The sequence below is a fragment of the Tachypleus tridentatus genome, chromosome 3, assembly GCF_004210375.1.
Source record: "Tachypleus tridentatus isolate NWPU-2018 chromosome 3, ASM421037v1, whole genome shotgun sequence".
Taxonomy (NCBI): Eukaryota; Metazoa; Arthropoda; class Merostomata; order Xiphosura; family Limulidae; genus Tachypleus; species Tachypleus tridentatus.
The window spans coordinates 112,891,243-112,909,665 of record NC_134827.1 but is presented as its reverse complement, the minus strand read 5'-3'; the positions used below and the strand labels follow the sequence as shown (position 1 = coordinate 112,909,665).

General features: G+C 33.0%; 1 protein-coding gene across 2 annotated transcripts in view; it reads right to left on the bottom strand.

Moving 5' to 3' along the window:
* The window catches only part of LOC143247789 (uncharacterized), a 64,046-nt gene extending 47,588 nt beyond the window's left edge, over positions 1 to 16,458 (bottom strand). The window contains exons 1-2 of one of the 2 annotated variants that reach the window (XM_076496267.1): positions 16,175 to 16,458; positions 12,366 to 12,444 (exon numbers count right to left, since the gene is read on the bottom strand). In XM_076496267.1, the coding sequence (XP_076352382.1) occupies positions 12,366 to 12,444; positions 16,175 to 16,247 (152 nt within the window). In that variant the 5' untranslated portion in view covers positions 16,248 to 16,458. Of the gene's footprint in view, positions 1 to 5,579; positions 5,908 to 12,365; positions 12,445 to 16,174 lie in introns of those variants that run through there. The other variant, XM_076496268.1, reaches the window with a different exon arrangement.
* Between the last annotated feature and the right edge of the window lie 1,965 nt (positions 16,459 to 18,423).

Genomic DNA, 18,423 nt, shown 5'->3' with positions numbered 1-18,423 from the left:
ACATAGAATAATACAGCTAAAGTAGAATAATACATAAAATAATACAGCTAAAGTAGAATAATACATATAATAATAAGCTAAAGTAGAATAATACATAGAATACAGCTAAAGTAGAATAATACATAGAATAATACAGCTAAAGTAGAATAATACATAAAATAATACAGCTAAAGTAGAATAACACATAGAATACAGCTAAAGTAGAATAATATATAGAATAATACAGCTAAAGTGGAATAATACATATAATAATACAGCTAAAGTGGAATAATACATAGAATAATACAGCTAAAAGTAGAATAATATATAGAATAATACAGCTAAAAGTAGAATAACACATAGAATACAGCCAAAGTAGAATAATACATAGAATAATACAGCTAAAGTAGAATAATACATATAATAATACAGCTAAAGTGGAATAATACATAGAATAATACAGCTAAAGTAGAATAATATATAGAATAATACAGCTAAAGTAGAATAACACATAGAATAATACAGCTAAAGTAGAATAACACATAGAATACAGCTAAAGTAGAATAATATATAGAATAATACAGCTAAAGTGGAATAATACATATAATAATACAGCTAAAGTGGAATAATACATAGAATAATACAGCTAAAGTAGAATAATATATAGAATAATACAGCTAAAGTAGAATAACACATAGAATACAGCCAAAGTAGAATAATACATAGAATAATACAGCTAAAGTAGAATAATACATATAATAATACAGCTAAAGTGGAATAATATACAGAATAATACAGCTACAGTAGAATAATACAGCTAAAGTAGAATAACACATAGAATACAGCTAAAGTAGAATAATATATAGAATAATACAGCTAAAGTGGAATAATACATACAATAATACAGCTAAAGTGGAATAAAATAATAGAATAATACAGCTAAAGTAGAATAATATATAGAATAATACAGCTAAAGTGGAATAACACATAGAATACAGCTAAAGTAGAATAATACATATAATAATACAGCTAAAGTGGAATAATACATAGAATAATACAGCTAAAGTAGAATAATATATAGAATAATACAGCTAAAGTAGAATAACACATAGAATACAGCTAAAGTAGAATAATATATAGAATAATACAGCTAAAGTAGAATAACACATAGAATAATACAGCTAAAGTAGAATAACACAGAATACAGCTAAAGTAGAATAATATATAGAATAATACAGCTAAAGTGGAATAATACATAGAATAATACAGCTAAAGTAGAATAATATATAGAATAATACAGCTAAAGTAGAATAACACATAGAATACAGCTAAAGTAGAATAATATATAGAATAATACAGCTAAAGTGGAATAATACATAGAATAATACAGCTAAAGTAGAATAATATATAGAATAATACAGCTAAAGTAGAATAACACATAGAATACAGCTAAAGTAGAATAATACATATAATAATACAGCTAAAGTAGAATAACACATAGAATACAGCTAAAGTAGAATTATTTTGTTACAGTAATATTGTTGATACCATGTTGCAAACCTTTCTTTTTCACACATTGTTCTGTAGTGAATAGTTTTACATTTTCATCTATTGTAACATTCACGGTTAAGGACTGACAGAACAAGGTATATAGTGCAGTACTCGGTCGACTGAAAGGATTTTTAATTCATTTTGTACACATACTATAAGGGACCTTACAACCAACAAAGCTGTCATTTGACTCATAAGTAGTTAATAAAACGTATTTATTCCAAACGTAGATGTGGTTGATACCTCCCTCTGTAACTCCACCATTAAAACTATTGTGTTTTAAAAACAACTTGAAAATCCTTGACGTAAGAAAGGTCCAGGTTTCAAATCATGGAATCAGTTAACATTGAAATACAAACACTGCTAATAGTTGTCATACAACCCGAAAAAATCTTACAAAGCAGGAAGAAATGCTAAAACTAATAAATGTATTCTTAATGACAGGAGTACAGTTAAGGAGTTATTCACGATATGTAATTGTTGACAGTATTCAAACTATATTGTATTCTTACTGACAAGAGTAGAATTAAAGAGATACTGACGATATCTAATTGTTGACAGTAGTTAAATTGTAATGTATTCTTAATGACAGGAGTACAGTTAAGGAGTTATTCACGATATGTAATTGTTGACAGTATTCAAACTATAATGTATTCTTACTAACAAGAATAGAATTAAACAGATACTGACGATATCTAATTGTTGACAGTAGTTAAATTGTAATGTATTCTTAATGACAGGAGTACAGTTAAGGAGTTATTTACGATATGTAATTGTTGACAGTATTCAAACTATAATGTATTCTTACTAACAAGAATAGAATTAAACAGATACTGACGATATCTAATTGTTGACAGTAGTTAAATTGTAATGCATTCTTAGTGACAGGAGTACAGTTAAGGAGTTATTCACGATATGTAATTGTTGACAGTAGTTAAATTGTAATGTATTCTTAGTGACAGGAGTACAGTTAAGGAGTTATTCACGAGATGTAATTGTTGACAGTATTCAAACTATAATGTATTCTTACTGACAAGAATAGAATTAAACAGATACTGACGATATCTAATTGTTGACAGTAGTTAAATTGTAATGTATTCTTAATGACAGGAGTACAGTTAAAGAGATATTGACGATATATAATTGTTGACAGTAGTTAAACTGTAAAGTATTCTTAGTAACAAGAGTAGAGTTGAGGAGTTCCTGACGATATTTAACTTTTGGCAATACTCAAACTGTAATGTACTCTCGGTAATATTTGCTTTGAATTTCACAATGCTATCTGCACTAGCCATCCTTAATTTAGCAGTGAAAGACTAGAGGGAAAACAACTAGTCATCATCACTCACCGACAACTCTTTGGCTACTCTTTTACTAACAAATTGTGGGATTGACCGTCACATTATAACGCCCCCACGGCTGAATAATCAAATATTATTACTACCGAAGAATGAGATTCTACATGCCATATAAAACATACAACTGTTAACGAATACTGGGATTCTATAGAGAATGTAAGATAAAACATACAACTGTTAACGAATATTGGGATTCTATAGAGAATGTAAGATAAAACATACAACTGTTAACGAATATTGGGATTCTATAGAGAATGTAAGATGAAACATACAACTTTTAACGAATACTGGGATTCTATAGAGAATGTAAGATAAAACACAACTTTTAACGAAGACTGAGGTTCTATAGAGAATGGAAGATAAAACATACAACTTTTAACGAAGACAGATTCTTTAGAGAATGGAAGATAAAACACAACTTTTAACGAATACTGGGATTCTATAGACAATGTAAGATAAAACATACAACTGTTAACGAATACTGGGATTCTACAGAAAATGTAAGATAAAACATACAACGTTTAACGAAGACTAAGATTCTATAGAGAATGTAAGATAAAACATACAACTGTTAACGAAGACTGAGATTCTATAGAGAATGGAAGATAAAACACACAACTGTTAACGAAGACTAAGATTCTATAGAGAATGTAAGATAAAACATACAACGTTTAACGAAGACTGAGATTCTATAAAGAATGTAAGATAAAACATACAACTGTTAACGAAGACTGAGATTCTATAGAGAATGTAAGATAAAACATACAACGTTTAACGAAGACTGAGATTCTATCTGAGATTCTATAGAGAATGGAAGATAAAACATACAACGTTTAACGAAGACTGAGATTCTATAGAGAATGTAAGATAAAACATACAACTGTTAACGAAGACTGAGATTCTATAGAGAATGGAAGATAAAACACACAACTGTTAACGAAGACTAAGATTCTATAGAGAATGGAAGATAAAACATACAACGTTTAACGAAGACTGAGATTCTATAGAGAATGTAAGATAAAACACAACTTTTAACGAAGACTGAGAGTCTATAGAAAATGTAAGATAAAACATACAACTTTTAACGAAGACTAAGATTCTATAGAGAATGTAAGATAAAACACAACTTTTAACGAAGACTGAGATTCTATAGAGAATGGAAGATAAAACATACAACGTTTAACGAAGACTAAGATTCTATAGAGAATGGAAGATAAAACATACAACTTTTAACGAAGACTAAGATTCTACAGAGAATGGAAGATAAAACATACAACTTTTAACGAAGACTAAGATTCTATAGAAAATGGAAGATAAAACATACAACTGTTAACGAAGACTGAGATTCTATAGAGAATGGAAGATAAAACATACAACTTTTAACGAAGACTGAGATTCTATAGAGAATGTAAGATAAAACATGTAAGACTGAGATTTTATAGAGAATGTAAGATAAAACATACAACTGTTAACGAAGACTAAGATTCTATAGAGAATGGAAGATAAAACATACAACGTTTAACGAAGACTGAGATTCTATAAAGAATGCAAGATAAAACATACAACTGTTAACGAAGACTGAGATTATATAGAGAATGGAAGATAAAACATACAACTGTTAACGAAGACTAAGATTCTATAGAGAATGGAAGATAAAACATACAACTGTTAACGAAGACTGAGAGTCTATAGAAAATGTAAGATAAAACATACAACGTTTAACGAAGACTGAGATTCTATACAGAATGGAAGATAAAACATACAACTGTTAACGAAGACTGAGATTCTATAGAGAATGGAAGATAAAACACAACGTTTAACGAAGACTGAGATTCTATAGAGAATGGAAGATAAAACATACAACTTTTAACGAAGACTGAGATTCAACAGAGAATGGAAGATAAAACATACAACTTTTAACGAAGACTGAGATTTTATAGAGAATGGAAGATAAAACATACAACTGTTAACGAAGACTAAGATTCTATAGAGAATGTAAGATAAAACACAACTTTTAACGAAGACTGAGATTCTATAGAGAATGGAAGATGAAACATACAACTGTTAACGAAGACTGAGATTCTATAGAGAATGGAAGATAAAACATACAACTTTTAACGAAGACTAAGATTCTACAGAGAATGGAAGATAAAACATACAACTTTTAACGAAGACTAAGATTCTATAGAAAATGGAAGATGAAACATACAACTGTTAACGAAGACTAAGATTCTATAGAGAATGGAAGATAAAACATACAACTTTTAACGAAGACTGAGATTCTATAGAGAATGTAAGATAAAACATGTAAGACTGAGATTTTATAGAGAATGTAAGATAAAACATGTAAGACTGAGATTTTATAGAGAATGTAAGATAAAACATACAACTGTTAACGAAGACTAAGATTCTATAGAGAATGGAAGATAAAACATACAACTTTTAACGAAGACTGAGATTCTATAGAGAATGGAAGATTTTAAGAAGACTGGGATTCTACGATAATAGCTTTTAAAATGCTTCACTCTAGGAAGTTTTACACTGATATATCTCACTTGGTAGTGTTACAACACAGAAAGTTTAAAAAACTCTGAATAGGCAGTTTCAGAACCTAGGAACTTCACAATTCTCTGCACGTAGTTTTAGAACCTAAACACTCAACAAGTAATTTCAATACAAAAAGTATATTACCACTTGTACAAGTATTCACTTATATGGTGGTTCGCAACCCCGTCGCACCAAACATGCTCGCCTTTTCAGTCGTGGGGGCGTTATAATATGATGATCAATCCCACTATTCGTTGGTAAAAGAGTAGCCCAAGTGATGGCGGTGGGTGGTGATGACTAGCTTTCCTTCTGGTCTTACACTGATAAATTAGAGACGGCTAGCGCAGATAGCCCTCGAGTAGCTTTGCGCGAAATTCAAAAACGAACAAATACGCACTTATATGGTATTTCACATTTTAACAGTTTCTGAGTTACTCTACAAGGGTTTTATCTTTACCGGATACCAGGATCTTCGTTAAATTGAAAGTAAATAAAACGACGAATAATGAATTGAAGTTTTACGTACACTCCAGTTTACAATTTAAAATCCTGTCACGTTGGAATTTATCACGTGATCTTTGAAATCGATGAGAACTCGTTCAACAGTATATTCCCATGACTAACGTCTTGTCCCTAAATCTACGTCACACCTTGTGTTGTAAGTAGAAAACAGAATATTACGCAGGTGCTATTACGATGTACAACATTATCGTTAAGGTCAGGAAAAAAACACGTGCTATCGACATTTCGTTCCAATATCCTAGAAGATAATTGACAAATATGTAAATAAAAACATGAACGAAATTAATAATGTCTTAAAATTTCCATCTCAGCAGATGATCATTTATAAAATAATGATTATTATATTGCAATATTAACAACGATATTTTTAAAAGTTTTTAAATTTCATAGTGTGGGTATTTGTTCAATAAAGCCGTAATACATTGCGAATGATATGATACATGTCCAATAAAACCGTAATACATTGCGTATAGCGTAGTATATGTCCAATAAAACCCTAAGACGGTACGTACGTGTGGTGTGGATATATGTAAAAAAAAAGACAACAAATTTGTTTCTAACAAATCCATAAATATGTTGTAACGTGTCGGAACCAGTAAACATATTTCTAATGTTTATATGAATAACTAAAAAGACAAAAATCACAATTTCAATATTGTCGCTTATCTCTCAATCCAACCAACAGTGATGGTGGTTATTAACCAGTAGCATGAACCATTCAGCCACCATAAAGAAGCTGGCTGAAGTGTGATGGGATGTGTATATTGTTTTTAAACCAATCACGTCCTACCGACATACAGCTCGTGGCAAAAAGTGCCAAGCCCCATATAAAGGAAAGCCCTCAGGCACGTTCCGAGACTAGCCAAGTTCAGCAATAAACGAAAGAGCCTCTCTTACTAACAGCAGTCGCGTCGAGATTCATTTGTGGCGGAAAGTTAAATCTCGGAGTAACTGCACCAGCCATAAATACTCTTAATATTCCTGTGAGCTCTAGTGTAGATGGGTATAATAATTGGGGTTGGGTCACACGAAAGTGTTGGAACTACTGAAGGCCTAAAGAGCACAAGTACAAAAATACACTCCGTGTATTCGTGGCATTTAGACTACGGAGTATTAGCACAGACGAATGAATTACTCGATTGACATTAATAAAACACTTAAAGCAAACACTGGACACACCTCGTGAAACAGATGCAATCAGTGACGTTTCAAACCACCTGCTTCGCGTTTCGAAGCGAGTCACGGTCGTTCACGCGATGAACGCGCACCTTGGCCTCGACAGCAGCTGCAGATGGCGCGTGTTAGGACCGGAAGTAGTCTTGTGTTTTTAAGACCCCCTTTCCCTGAGGTGTTTTGGGTAAATCTCAAAATTAAAAACACTTGACTAAATTTCAGATTTACTCTGTTAAAGACTTGAAAAAAACAACAAAAAGCGTTTGGTTATCTAGACTAACCCGCATCATTCATCACGTTATCATTTCGCCACCTGGTGTGAATAACGATCAGTAAAATTATAAAATATGTTTAATACAGAAATAAAGATGGTTTTCCCAATTACTGGGTAAATTTATTTTTGTGTAAAATTTATATTCCAATATTTACTCTCTCTCTAGTTGTTTGGGTATTGATGGTTATATACCCAGGAGGGTCAGGTTTCGTAGACCTCTTCCAATACTTACTCTCTCTCTAGTTGTTTGGGTATTGATGGTTATATACCTAGGAGGGTCAGGTTTCGTCGACCTCTTCCAATATTTACTCTCTCTCTAGTTGTTTGGGTATTGATGGTTATATACCCAGGAGGGTCAGGTTTCGTAGACCTCTTCCAATACTTACTCTCTCTCTAGTTGTTTGGGTATTGATGGTTATATACCCAGGAGGGTCAGGTTTCGTAGACCTCTTCCAATACTTACTCTCTCTCTAGTTGTTTGGGTATTGATGGTTATATACCCAGGAGGGTCAGGTTTCGTCGACCTCTTCCTCCTGTTAATACTTCTCACAAACAATTGGTTTGTTTTGAATATTCGCGCAAAGCTACTCGAGGGCTATCTGCGCTAGCCATCCATAATTTAGCAGTGTAAGACTGGAGAAAAGGCAACTAGTCATCACCACCCAACGCCAACTCTTGGGCTACTCTTTTACTAACGAACAGTGAGATTGACCGTCATATTATAAAGCCACGAACAGTAGGATTGATCGTAACATTATAATGCCCCACTGCTGAAAGGGTGAGCATGTTTGGTGCGACGGGGATTCGAACCCGCAACCCTCAGATCACGAGACGAACGCCTTAACCTACCTGGCCATGCCGGGCCTCGCAAACAAACTTGGTTTATACAAAATCACGGTTGAAACTGTCAAACATTTCATGTTGAACGGCCGATAAACGTCTTGAAAGAAATAGGTGGAAGGTGTAATCTCGTAGTTTTGTTGTCATGGTTATGTAGAAAACACAAATATCTGAGAAGTGGCTTTACATTCTTTAATCGTCCTGTGTTCTTTATAGGTTATTACTTCGAATTGTAATTTGTTTACAACTTTTGACTCCAGCCACCAACTACGATACATATGTGATTTAAAAGTTTTTGTCGTGTTATTATTTCATGTCGTAAACTATAAAATTCCAATATTTTATTACAGATACAGTCGAAGTTTAACAGCAAACGTAGGACTACAATTATTAACGCATTTCTCAAGAGCTTAAGGAATCAAATGTAAACTGGAAACTTCATATAGTAGAGCGTTTCTTGGAACCGGGAATGGGTAGGTTGGATCACACATGAATAATATAAGTGAATGTCACGAATACCACCTAACGAAGTGTAATTAGGTTTACCTGTGGGGTCTAAATGTTTCTATTAACCCTGAAGTGAAAGTGTTAAATTTCCAACCATTAAAACCAAACGGTACGGACTCATAGCGACCCCTCGCTAGTGTTCTAGGGTTAGGGACTTCTTGAAAGCTTAAGATATGTATTTCTTATGACAGATAAAAACTCGGTTTGGAAAGAAATAATTGAAATACAATGTGTTCTCATTTACGGGAGAGGAGAAAGTTTAGCTTAAAACCGTTTATTTTTATGCGACATCCTCAATATAATATTTTATTTTTCAGTCTGTTTACAGACCCGTAAGGTTAAATACTTTTAAAAAAGAATTTTGGTGTTAGACCTCATGCCAATAAGCAGAAGAAAAGTAGCTGCTACGCCAGTATGTTTCTAGCCAGATGACGGCACCGGTTAAATGTGGGGTCGAGCGAGCTTTATTCACTGGTCGAAATTCCCACGGTCTTGGATGTCGGTGGGATGAGGGTGAGGGAAGAATACATGGTTAAAACGTAGAAGGTCTCTTAAGCAGGACATTGTGTTTTATTTTCTGTCACAATGTACGTAAGTAGCTACCATCACTACTACGTCACACATTTTCTACAACGCTACATATTCCATCCCGTCTTAATTCACGTGTTCGAGAAAAGTGAATTCTGAACTAAGATATCAACAGTAAAACCAATTAACTCTTATATTTTGTGTTAGTTCCAAAAAATAATTTATATTTCATAACGAAGCATCTGAAGTAGACTAAATCATTTTACAAAAGTATGTTAGAGTTAGGGTTAACGTTTAAGATTAGGCTTAACGTTTAAACAATGGATATAAAAAAAAAAAAAATTGAAAACAAAATATACATTTTCAAGAACACCGTGTTTAATGTTTCAAGTTTTGAGAAGTCTATAATTCATAAAACTAGTTCAGTGCAATATAAGAGTTGAAGGTCCTTTAAAAGCAGTAATTTATTATTATGTTCGGGAAAATAATAATGGTACTTATCAAACCCTGGGCCACACCAGCATTCTCAGCCATTATCAGTAAGAACAGTGACAACTTGCTTTCGATAGGAAATTTCATGGTATGTATGAATAGAAATAAAATAACTAAAGATTGGAACACAGTTTAACCATCAACAAACATTTCGCCCTAATTACACTATCAAGTAAATGATAGTGTTAGGACGTTTTGAACCTGAACGTACTTCTTCTGAACGAACAAAAAGCAATTTAATAAGTACAACACACGTTCAGCTACTGAGTCATGAAAAATCCTTCGCCATGTTTTAGCGAATATTTTAAATGGTCGAATTTTTACTTGTGGAGTACTTAATGTTCGTTGAATGTTATTGTATACATTTCTTATTGTATTAAAAACATGCACATCTGGACCAAAATATTTATATCAAACAGAAAGTTAATCATTTTTGTACTGCTATAGAAATTTGTATGTAGCTCTACAAGGATTCTTCTAGAACAGTGGTTCTCAACTGGGACACAAAATTACTTTAAGGGAGTACAATAGGGCGGCGGTTCGGCACTGTAGTTACTCTGGTGGCGCCACTATGGGTGTACATGATAATGTTGAAAATTAACTACGGATATATTACTGAAAAAGGTCTAGAACAACCATTCTTTGGTCATACTGTTTGAAAGAGATTTCCTAGGGCTATCATAACAACGTCAATAAAGAGCTCTCTGTAGACAACGATATCATTCAGGTGTCGTGTGACAACATTTGCTTTCTGTTACCTTAAATCCAACGGATGGTTAAAAACTGTGCAAAAACAAAACAAAGGTCTTAATTTGTAATCATAAACTAGAAGCTGCCACACGCGATATTTGGACTCGTAGATTAGAGCAAAAGCACAAAGAAAAGATTAGAGTAAATGAACAGCGTATCAACGGCTCTCAGAAGACTAAAATATTCATCACATTTTACTGAGAATCAATTACTCTTTCAAATGTCTATGTACTCTTGTGACCTGTAGTCACGTCGTCCTTCACACTTCAGTAGCCAATCTCCAAAAGATCCAACATTTATTCAAAACGTTAATAAATGTGTTCATAACTACCTAACACATTATTTATCAAATTATACCTTAAATAACACAAACTAACTCAATAAATCAAAAAGAAGCGTTGTAATGCTTAAATTACAAAATCAAGCTCTTGGTGTTACCAATAACAGACACTATACAAAATCAGGCTCTTGGTGTTACCAATAACACACACTATACAAAATCAAGCTCTTGGTGTTACCAATAACACACACTATACAAAATCAAGCTCTTGGTGTTACCAATAACACACACTATACAAAATCAAGCTCTTGGTGTAAAAGAATCTAAAAAGAATATTTTACAACGTGGGTGGGGTAGGAAGTTTGTCTGAAATCAGTAACGCATGTAGATCTTAGCAGTCTAGCACATGGTTCCTAATAAGGTTCATGTCAGATTTGAAGAAATGCATTAGTCAAACTGAACAGATTATGTATACTGTTATAAGACGCTAAGTTCGGCAGATCTTGCAGAACGAGATGTAATTTTAAGCAACCACCAAAACACAACTGGGGTTTTGAATCAATAACAAAAAAAATTAAAACCACACGTTAACCACAAAATTTCGAAAAATGTAAATACTTTGTTATGACAAAACTGCGCATTTCTTGAATAACTGCCAGGTATAGACAATGATTTACTGAACAAGAACGGCCGTTATGACACAAATGATTACTGCACAATATACGTACTGCATCAACTGTGTAGATTTAACACCACCTGCCCCATATTCAAAATGTAAGAGACTGTCGGCCCTTGAAAAAAAAAAAAAAAGGTCACGTGATCATGGCCTAACGGAATTGTTAAACCAGATGGTGTTTTCGATGCACACTTCATTCCGAACGACTTTTATTCCTTTAAACAGATGGCGATTTAAACATTTAAATATCCAGCGCATAAAGAGTACGTGTTTCACCTAGGCCTTACCAAATATATCTTTCTCGTATCATTACAATTAACGAAACACATGTAAAACCTCAAAACAACAGTTCTGTAAACAATGATACATATTAATAGAAGTAAGCCTACCCAGTGACGTAGATTCACAGCAATAAACCGGTATTGTCTGTGACAAAGTTTCATATGTATCTATGAACAGTCTCTTCTATTTTTCTTTGCTTCCACAAGATCCTTCATCCTCGAGTTTCGAAAAAAAAATCTCACACGGTAAAGACTATTCACTATTTTTATCCTTCTCTGTGCCGGTGAAGAACTAAATATTAGAACCTCAAATATTGCGCCATCTGCTTTACCTTGTATAAATGGCTATAAAATATATTTATTTATTTTTTTACACTATGAGTTACGCATCGACAATAAGAACTTTAGATTCAAATCAGTTGTCATTAACCCTCAAACGGCGGCCATCATCGAATGTTGATACTTACTACAACATTCCCGCTGTTAAGAGTTAAAGACAAAAATAAAAGCTGAATAATGAACATGCTAAAACAACACGCACTAAGAAGTTTATACACACACAAAACAATGGATTAATATCTTAACTTTATGTAAAGCAAAAAGGTACCTGCAAAATGCTTCCCCACGTGGATTCGAAACACAAGACGCTCTGTTTTTACACGGATTTGGTGAACATGATACCAGCCCTAGAACAAAACAAACCTTCTAAGCTAGGCTTTGAAAATTCTAAGATTTATACTTATCAAATAACTAATCTAATGTCAGCCTTTCTTGTAACTTCAAATAACCATCCATACAAAAAAATTTCCTAAAATAATCTAAAATTACATCAGTTTCAGGGGAGATAAATCATGAGATATCTACATCTGATAACTCGCTGGAGGGTTACAGGTTTTTTTTTTTTTTCATATCCCGTTACAGTGTGCTGGGAACGCGTATTACGTTTTCTCACGGAACAAGACAATTTTGCAGAAATAACATTAAATATTAAGTGTAATGACAGGTGTTACACCTGTATTTGGTACTAGTAGGTGTTTTATTCAGAATTTTAAGAATATGTTATATATTAATAGTTTGTCTAACCACTTATTACGTTTTATATTGAATTTCTTTCTCAAATGTTTGATATGTAATATGTTATTATTTATCGGTTTGGTTTGGTTTTGGAATTTCGCACAAAGCTACTCGAGGGCTATCTGTGCTAGCCGTCCCTAATTTAGTAGTGTAAGACTAGAGGGAAGGCAACTAGTCATCACCACCCACCGCCAACTCTTGGGCTACTCTTTTACCAACGAATAGTGGGATTGACCGTCACATTATACACCCCCACGGCTGGGAGGGCGAGCATGTTTAGCACGACGCGGGCGCGAACCCGCGACCCTCGGATTACGAGTCGCACACCTTACGCGCTTGGCCATGCCAGGCCCTATTATTTATCATACACACAATTTGGTAACAACGCTAGAGGGCGCATCATACATTTTCTAGCAGACGTAACAAAATTGCCAAACTGCAAATTTTACTTATGCTGATTATTTGTAATCCGAAGCTAATACATGTACCAAAGATTCGCTTTAAAAGCCAGAATAAGGTAAGTAAACAGACTTCTGCAGAATGAAAGGTAAGCATATTTAATGAAGAAAAACCAAAATACCCAGTGTAATTGTTTTTATTTCCTCAACGCTTCACCTCAAGACGTAAACACCTAAGTGAACCTGAGCCTTGTCTTAACAGAATAAACAAAACACTTGACGTAATAAATAATTTTCACTGATTTTTTGGCTGTTTCTTTTCATTAAGCACGAATAAATAAATGCTGGCAAACTATTTTAATATTTTTAATAAAAGTGAGATGTAAGTGTCAATGTTTACAACGCATATTTTTAAGACATCTTTATTTATTGCAGCCAATGGATAAATAAATGATCACATCATGTGAGAAACTATTACACATGCTGCATTCCCGTGGTTTCCTTGATTAAATACATTTGTCTCTGTGACAATACCTGATGCAGTCCTCAGACCTTGTTTCATAATAAATTTATGAGTGAAAAACGTAGGTAAATATGTCTCATTACATTGCAGCTACCTAGTGACGGAACTTTGACAGGCGGATAGTTTTCTTCTACATTATTTGTTAGCAGTTTCCTTGTTATCGACCCGTTTTGTTCTTTTTTCTAAATAGAATATTACAAATAAACGGTCACCTGTATCCTGGCTGTAAGCTAAGCGGAACTTTGGAGAAAGACAAATGGATATTACCTTATTTTTAGCTTCATTAATATTATTGGTAACGATTCGTGAAATATTATTATTATTATTTACAATCGTTATCATTACTTGTATTATTAGTTTCTATAAATATTACTTTGCAATGTTAGTTAATTATATGAACTTAGGACAAGCCTATATCTCCTTATATGATCGCATCTTTAAAACGGTATGAGGATTATGGCCGACAATATCGTCAATATAATAGCGAAAGTCCCCAACTGTTCAATCAAACATTCTGTATCTAAACATTATAAATTACTTTATTTTCGTGTGTTAATTTCTGACATTATGTACATCTGTAGATTTGTTTGATAGTATTAATTTATGTTTTAGTTTTTATCTATTTAATTGCCGTACAGTTTAAAACCTACACTTATAATTTATATGAACAAACTGTAAATCAACAAAAAATGTCTTCTTTTCTACACCATCACGATATTCACTTCCAAGCAAGTACGCGAGACACCAAGGATTAAGACGCCACCAAAGAGAAAGAAAAAAAGAAAACGCATAATAAATACGGACGGAAGGGAGCGGGCTCACGCTCCAAACTTACATCTGCTTTCCTACCACCTTACTCTGAGCGTGGGAACTTACGTCGGGCAGCTTAGCAGAAAGCGCACCCGAGAACCCGTGTCGCCGGTTAACCTAAAACTGAATACTGCTTAAAAAACGGAAATACGTCGCTATTTGTATTCAAACTGCTTTTGCACTGTTGAAGTAAGAATTATTTAACTTTGCCTTTCAAAACATAGGTGTCATTTGGAACGGTTTACTGCAAGACAATATTTAAAAAAAAAAAACGTTTCTCTAACTAATAAGCAGATTAAAAAGTACATGCTTAGTTCTAAACGTATGTCGGCCTGGCATGGCCAGGTGGTTAGGGCGCTCGACTCGTAATCTGAGGGCTGTGGATTCGAATCCCCGTCACACCAAACATGCTTACCCTTTTAGCCGTGGAGGCGTTATAATGTTATAGTCAATCTCACTAAAAAGAGTACCCCAAGAGTTACGGTGGGTGGTGATTAGTCTTACACTGCTAAATCTGGGACGGCTAGCGCAGATAGCTCTCGTATAGCTTTGCACGAAATTCAAAAATAAAAAACCAAATGTGTCAAGTAATAAAATCAATAAAAACACTACTCATATGGACACTTATATTACTATCTTAGCAATGAATATATTAATATGAAATATTTAAGTTCAACACTAGTTAAAAATATTCACATTACATAAAGTGTTTACACTTTTAACAATTAAATGAAGTTATACAAAGTCTGGTAAAGTCTGTTAGTAGAGAAAGCTTTTTAAACACCATAATATAATAAAATTTATTCATTTACTTAGTTAAATATATAAACTTTCAGTAACGCTATGTAGCAGGTCACCTGAAATGAAACCAAACTGTTCACATTTGTAAAACATAAGGTTATGTTACACATAAATGTTTCTCATATAATCTATGAACACCTATAGACAATATATACACAAGAAAGAGAAAAAATACTTTATTAACTGCTAAAGGTCAAAAGTTTATCTGTTTCTGATTGTAGACATTTTGGTTGGGCAAGTAATATCTGTCCATTCAAGTTTTTAACCGTATTGTTCGTTCAAAAGACGTGTGGGTAGTATGGCATTACTTCTGATTTACTACGTTTCCATTCGTTCTATTTACTTGTTATTATTACACTGTTTGTGTCATTGTTGAATGTCAAATTCCAAGTGACATTTGTAACTAGTGTACCCAAATTCCGAGTGACATTTGTAACGAGTGACATTTGTAATTGGTGTACTACAAATCCTGAGTGACATTTGTAACGAGTGTACCACAAATTCCAAGTGGCATTTGTAACTAGTGTACTATAAATGTTCATGTTACTGTCTATATTCTGTGAACACAAACTTAGTTATTACTTAAGTTAGTCCTATATTTAATAACTTTACCTTCCTGAAAACAAGTACGTTCGGAAGTCTATTAGTTTTGTGCCTATAGTACATTTGTGAAACTGGAAGAAGAAACTTTGGGTTTTTATTTCCTAGATTTTCGTTACAAACACACAAAATTAAGCTATTATTTATTACATCAGAAAGCTGTGCTTATTTTAAACATTAAAATTCCCGCTTAATGATTTCTTGACTTACCTTCGACGATTCCTGGAAATAACACACCACCTAAGACGGTGGCCAGGACAAGAACGGCCAGCCGAAGTCGCATTGTCCACGAAACCGTTTACAAAATAATCACCAACATGTGTTGATCATTGAAAATGTGATTCTTAACATTCCACTGAAATTAACTGAATGTTAACCATCAAACAAATATTTTTCACTCGCAATTTTAAAACAATTATTTTCTCTTATGGTATTTCTCATACACAAAACCCAGTTTAGTCGTCCCATACGAACCGAAATATCACCAAATCGTCAGTGAATCTCGATGCCTGTTAATGCACAGCAATTTACTCAGTATCCTTCCGCTTAGCAGTTATCAACTTTTCTTTAAGATATCTATAGTATCAGTTTCTTTGTTCTTTTGTAGCTTCTTTTGCGGTTTGAAGATTTATATTACAAGTTTACAAACAGTTAGCTTACAGTGAAGGTGGTAGCTTTATCAACTAAGCGCACTTACTTCTCAGTAAGTTGCTCATTGATATTAAGGCGCGCTGAACAAGTAACCGGTAGTCACATTAGCGACCGACGAGTTACTACTGTGCTGGGCGTACTGGTATAAGAAAAAAAACATCCCTTTAAAACTAACAATAACGTGAACTACTTATGAGAATTTCTGACTGAAAGCAAGTAAGACATTTATTTAAAAACTCAGTATTTACAATACCTTAATGGAGTTACATTGATCATATATATAAAAATCAAGCAAATTATATATTATAAATATAATGTCATTACTGCATAAGAGTCACGTACTATATATACAATACATTAAGTAATCAATAAAAACATATTTTTATAGGATAAAGTTAGATATAATATCACAAAAATAAAACTGTGTGCTTCATATTGTTACCACGTTTACAAAATATAGACACTTAACTTATTACAACTATATATTGTTACAAAGTTCACCAATGACAACAAAGTTTACAAACTCTAGAAACTTAACTGATTGCAACTGTGTATTGTCACAAAGTTCACCACTGACAACAAAGTTTACAAACTATAGAAACTTAACTGATTGCAACTGTGTATTGTCACAAAGTTCACCACTGACAACAAAGTTTACAAACTATAGAAACTTAACTTATTACAACTATATATTGTCACAAAGTTCACCAATGACAACAAAGTTTACTAACTACAGACACTCAATTTATTACATCTGTTTTTGTTAATAAGTTGACCACTGACTACAGAGTTTACAAACTATAAACACATAAATGATTACAACTCTGTATTGCAACAAAGTTCACCATTGACAACAAAGTTTACAAACTATAAAAACTTAACTTATTACAACTATATATTGTCACAAAGTTCACCACTGACAACAAAGTTTACAAACTATAAACACATAAATGATTACAACTCCGTATTGCAACAAAGCTCACTTCTGACAACAAATTTTACTAACTACAGACACTCAATCTATTACATCTGTATTTTGTTAATAAGTTGACTACTGACTACAGAGTTTACAAACTATAAACACATAAATGATTACAACTTGTATTGCAACAAAGCTAACTGACAACAAATTTTACTAACTACAGACACTCAATCTATTACATCTGTATTTTGTTAATAAGTTGACTACTACAGAGTTTACAAACTATAAACACATAAATGATTACAACTCTGTATTGCAACAAAGCTATAAACACATAAATGATTACAACTCTGTATTGCAACAAAGCTCACTACTGACAACAAATTTTACTAACTACAGACACTCAATCTATTACATCTGTATTTTGTTAATAAGTTGACTACTGACTACAGAGTTTACAAACTATAAACACATAAATGATTACAACTCTGTATTGCAACAAAGCTCACTACTGACAACAAATTTTACTAACTACAGACACTCAATCTATTACATCTGTATTTTGTTAATAAGTTGACTACTGACCACAGAGTTTACAAACTATAAACACATAAATGATTACAACTCTGTATTGCAACAAAGCTCACTACTGACAACAAATTTTACTAACTACAGACACTCAAACTATTACATCTGTATTTTGTTAATAAGTTGACTACTGACTACAGAGTTTACAAACTATAAACACATAAATGATTACAACTCCGTATTGCAACAAAGCTCACTACTGACAACAAATTTTACTAACTACAGACACTCAAACTATTACATCTGTATTTTGTTAATAAGTTGACTACTGACCACAGAGTTTACAAACTATAAACAC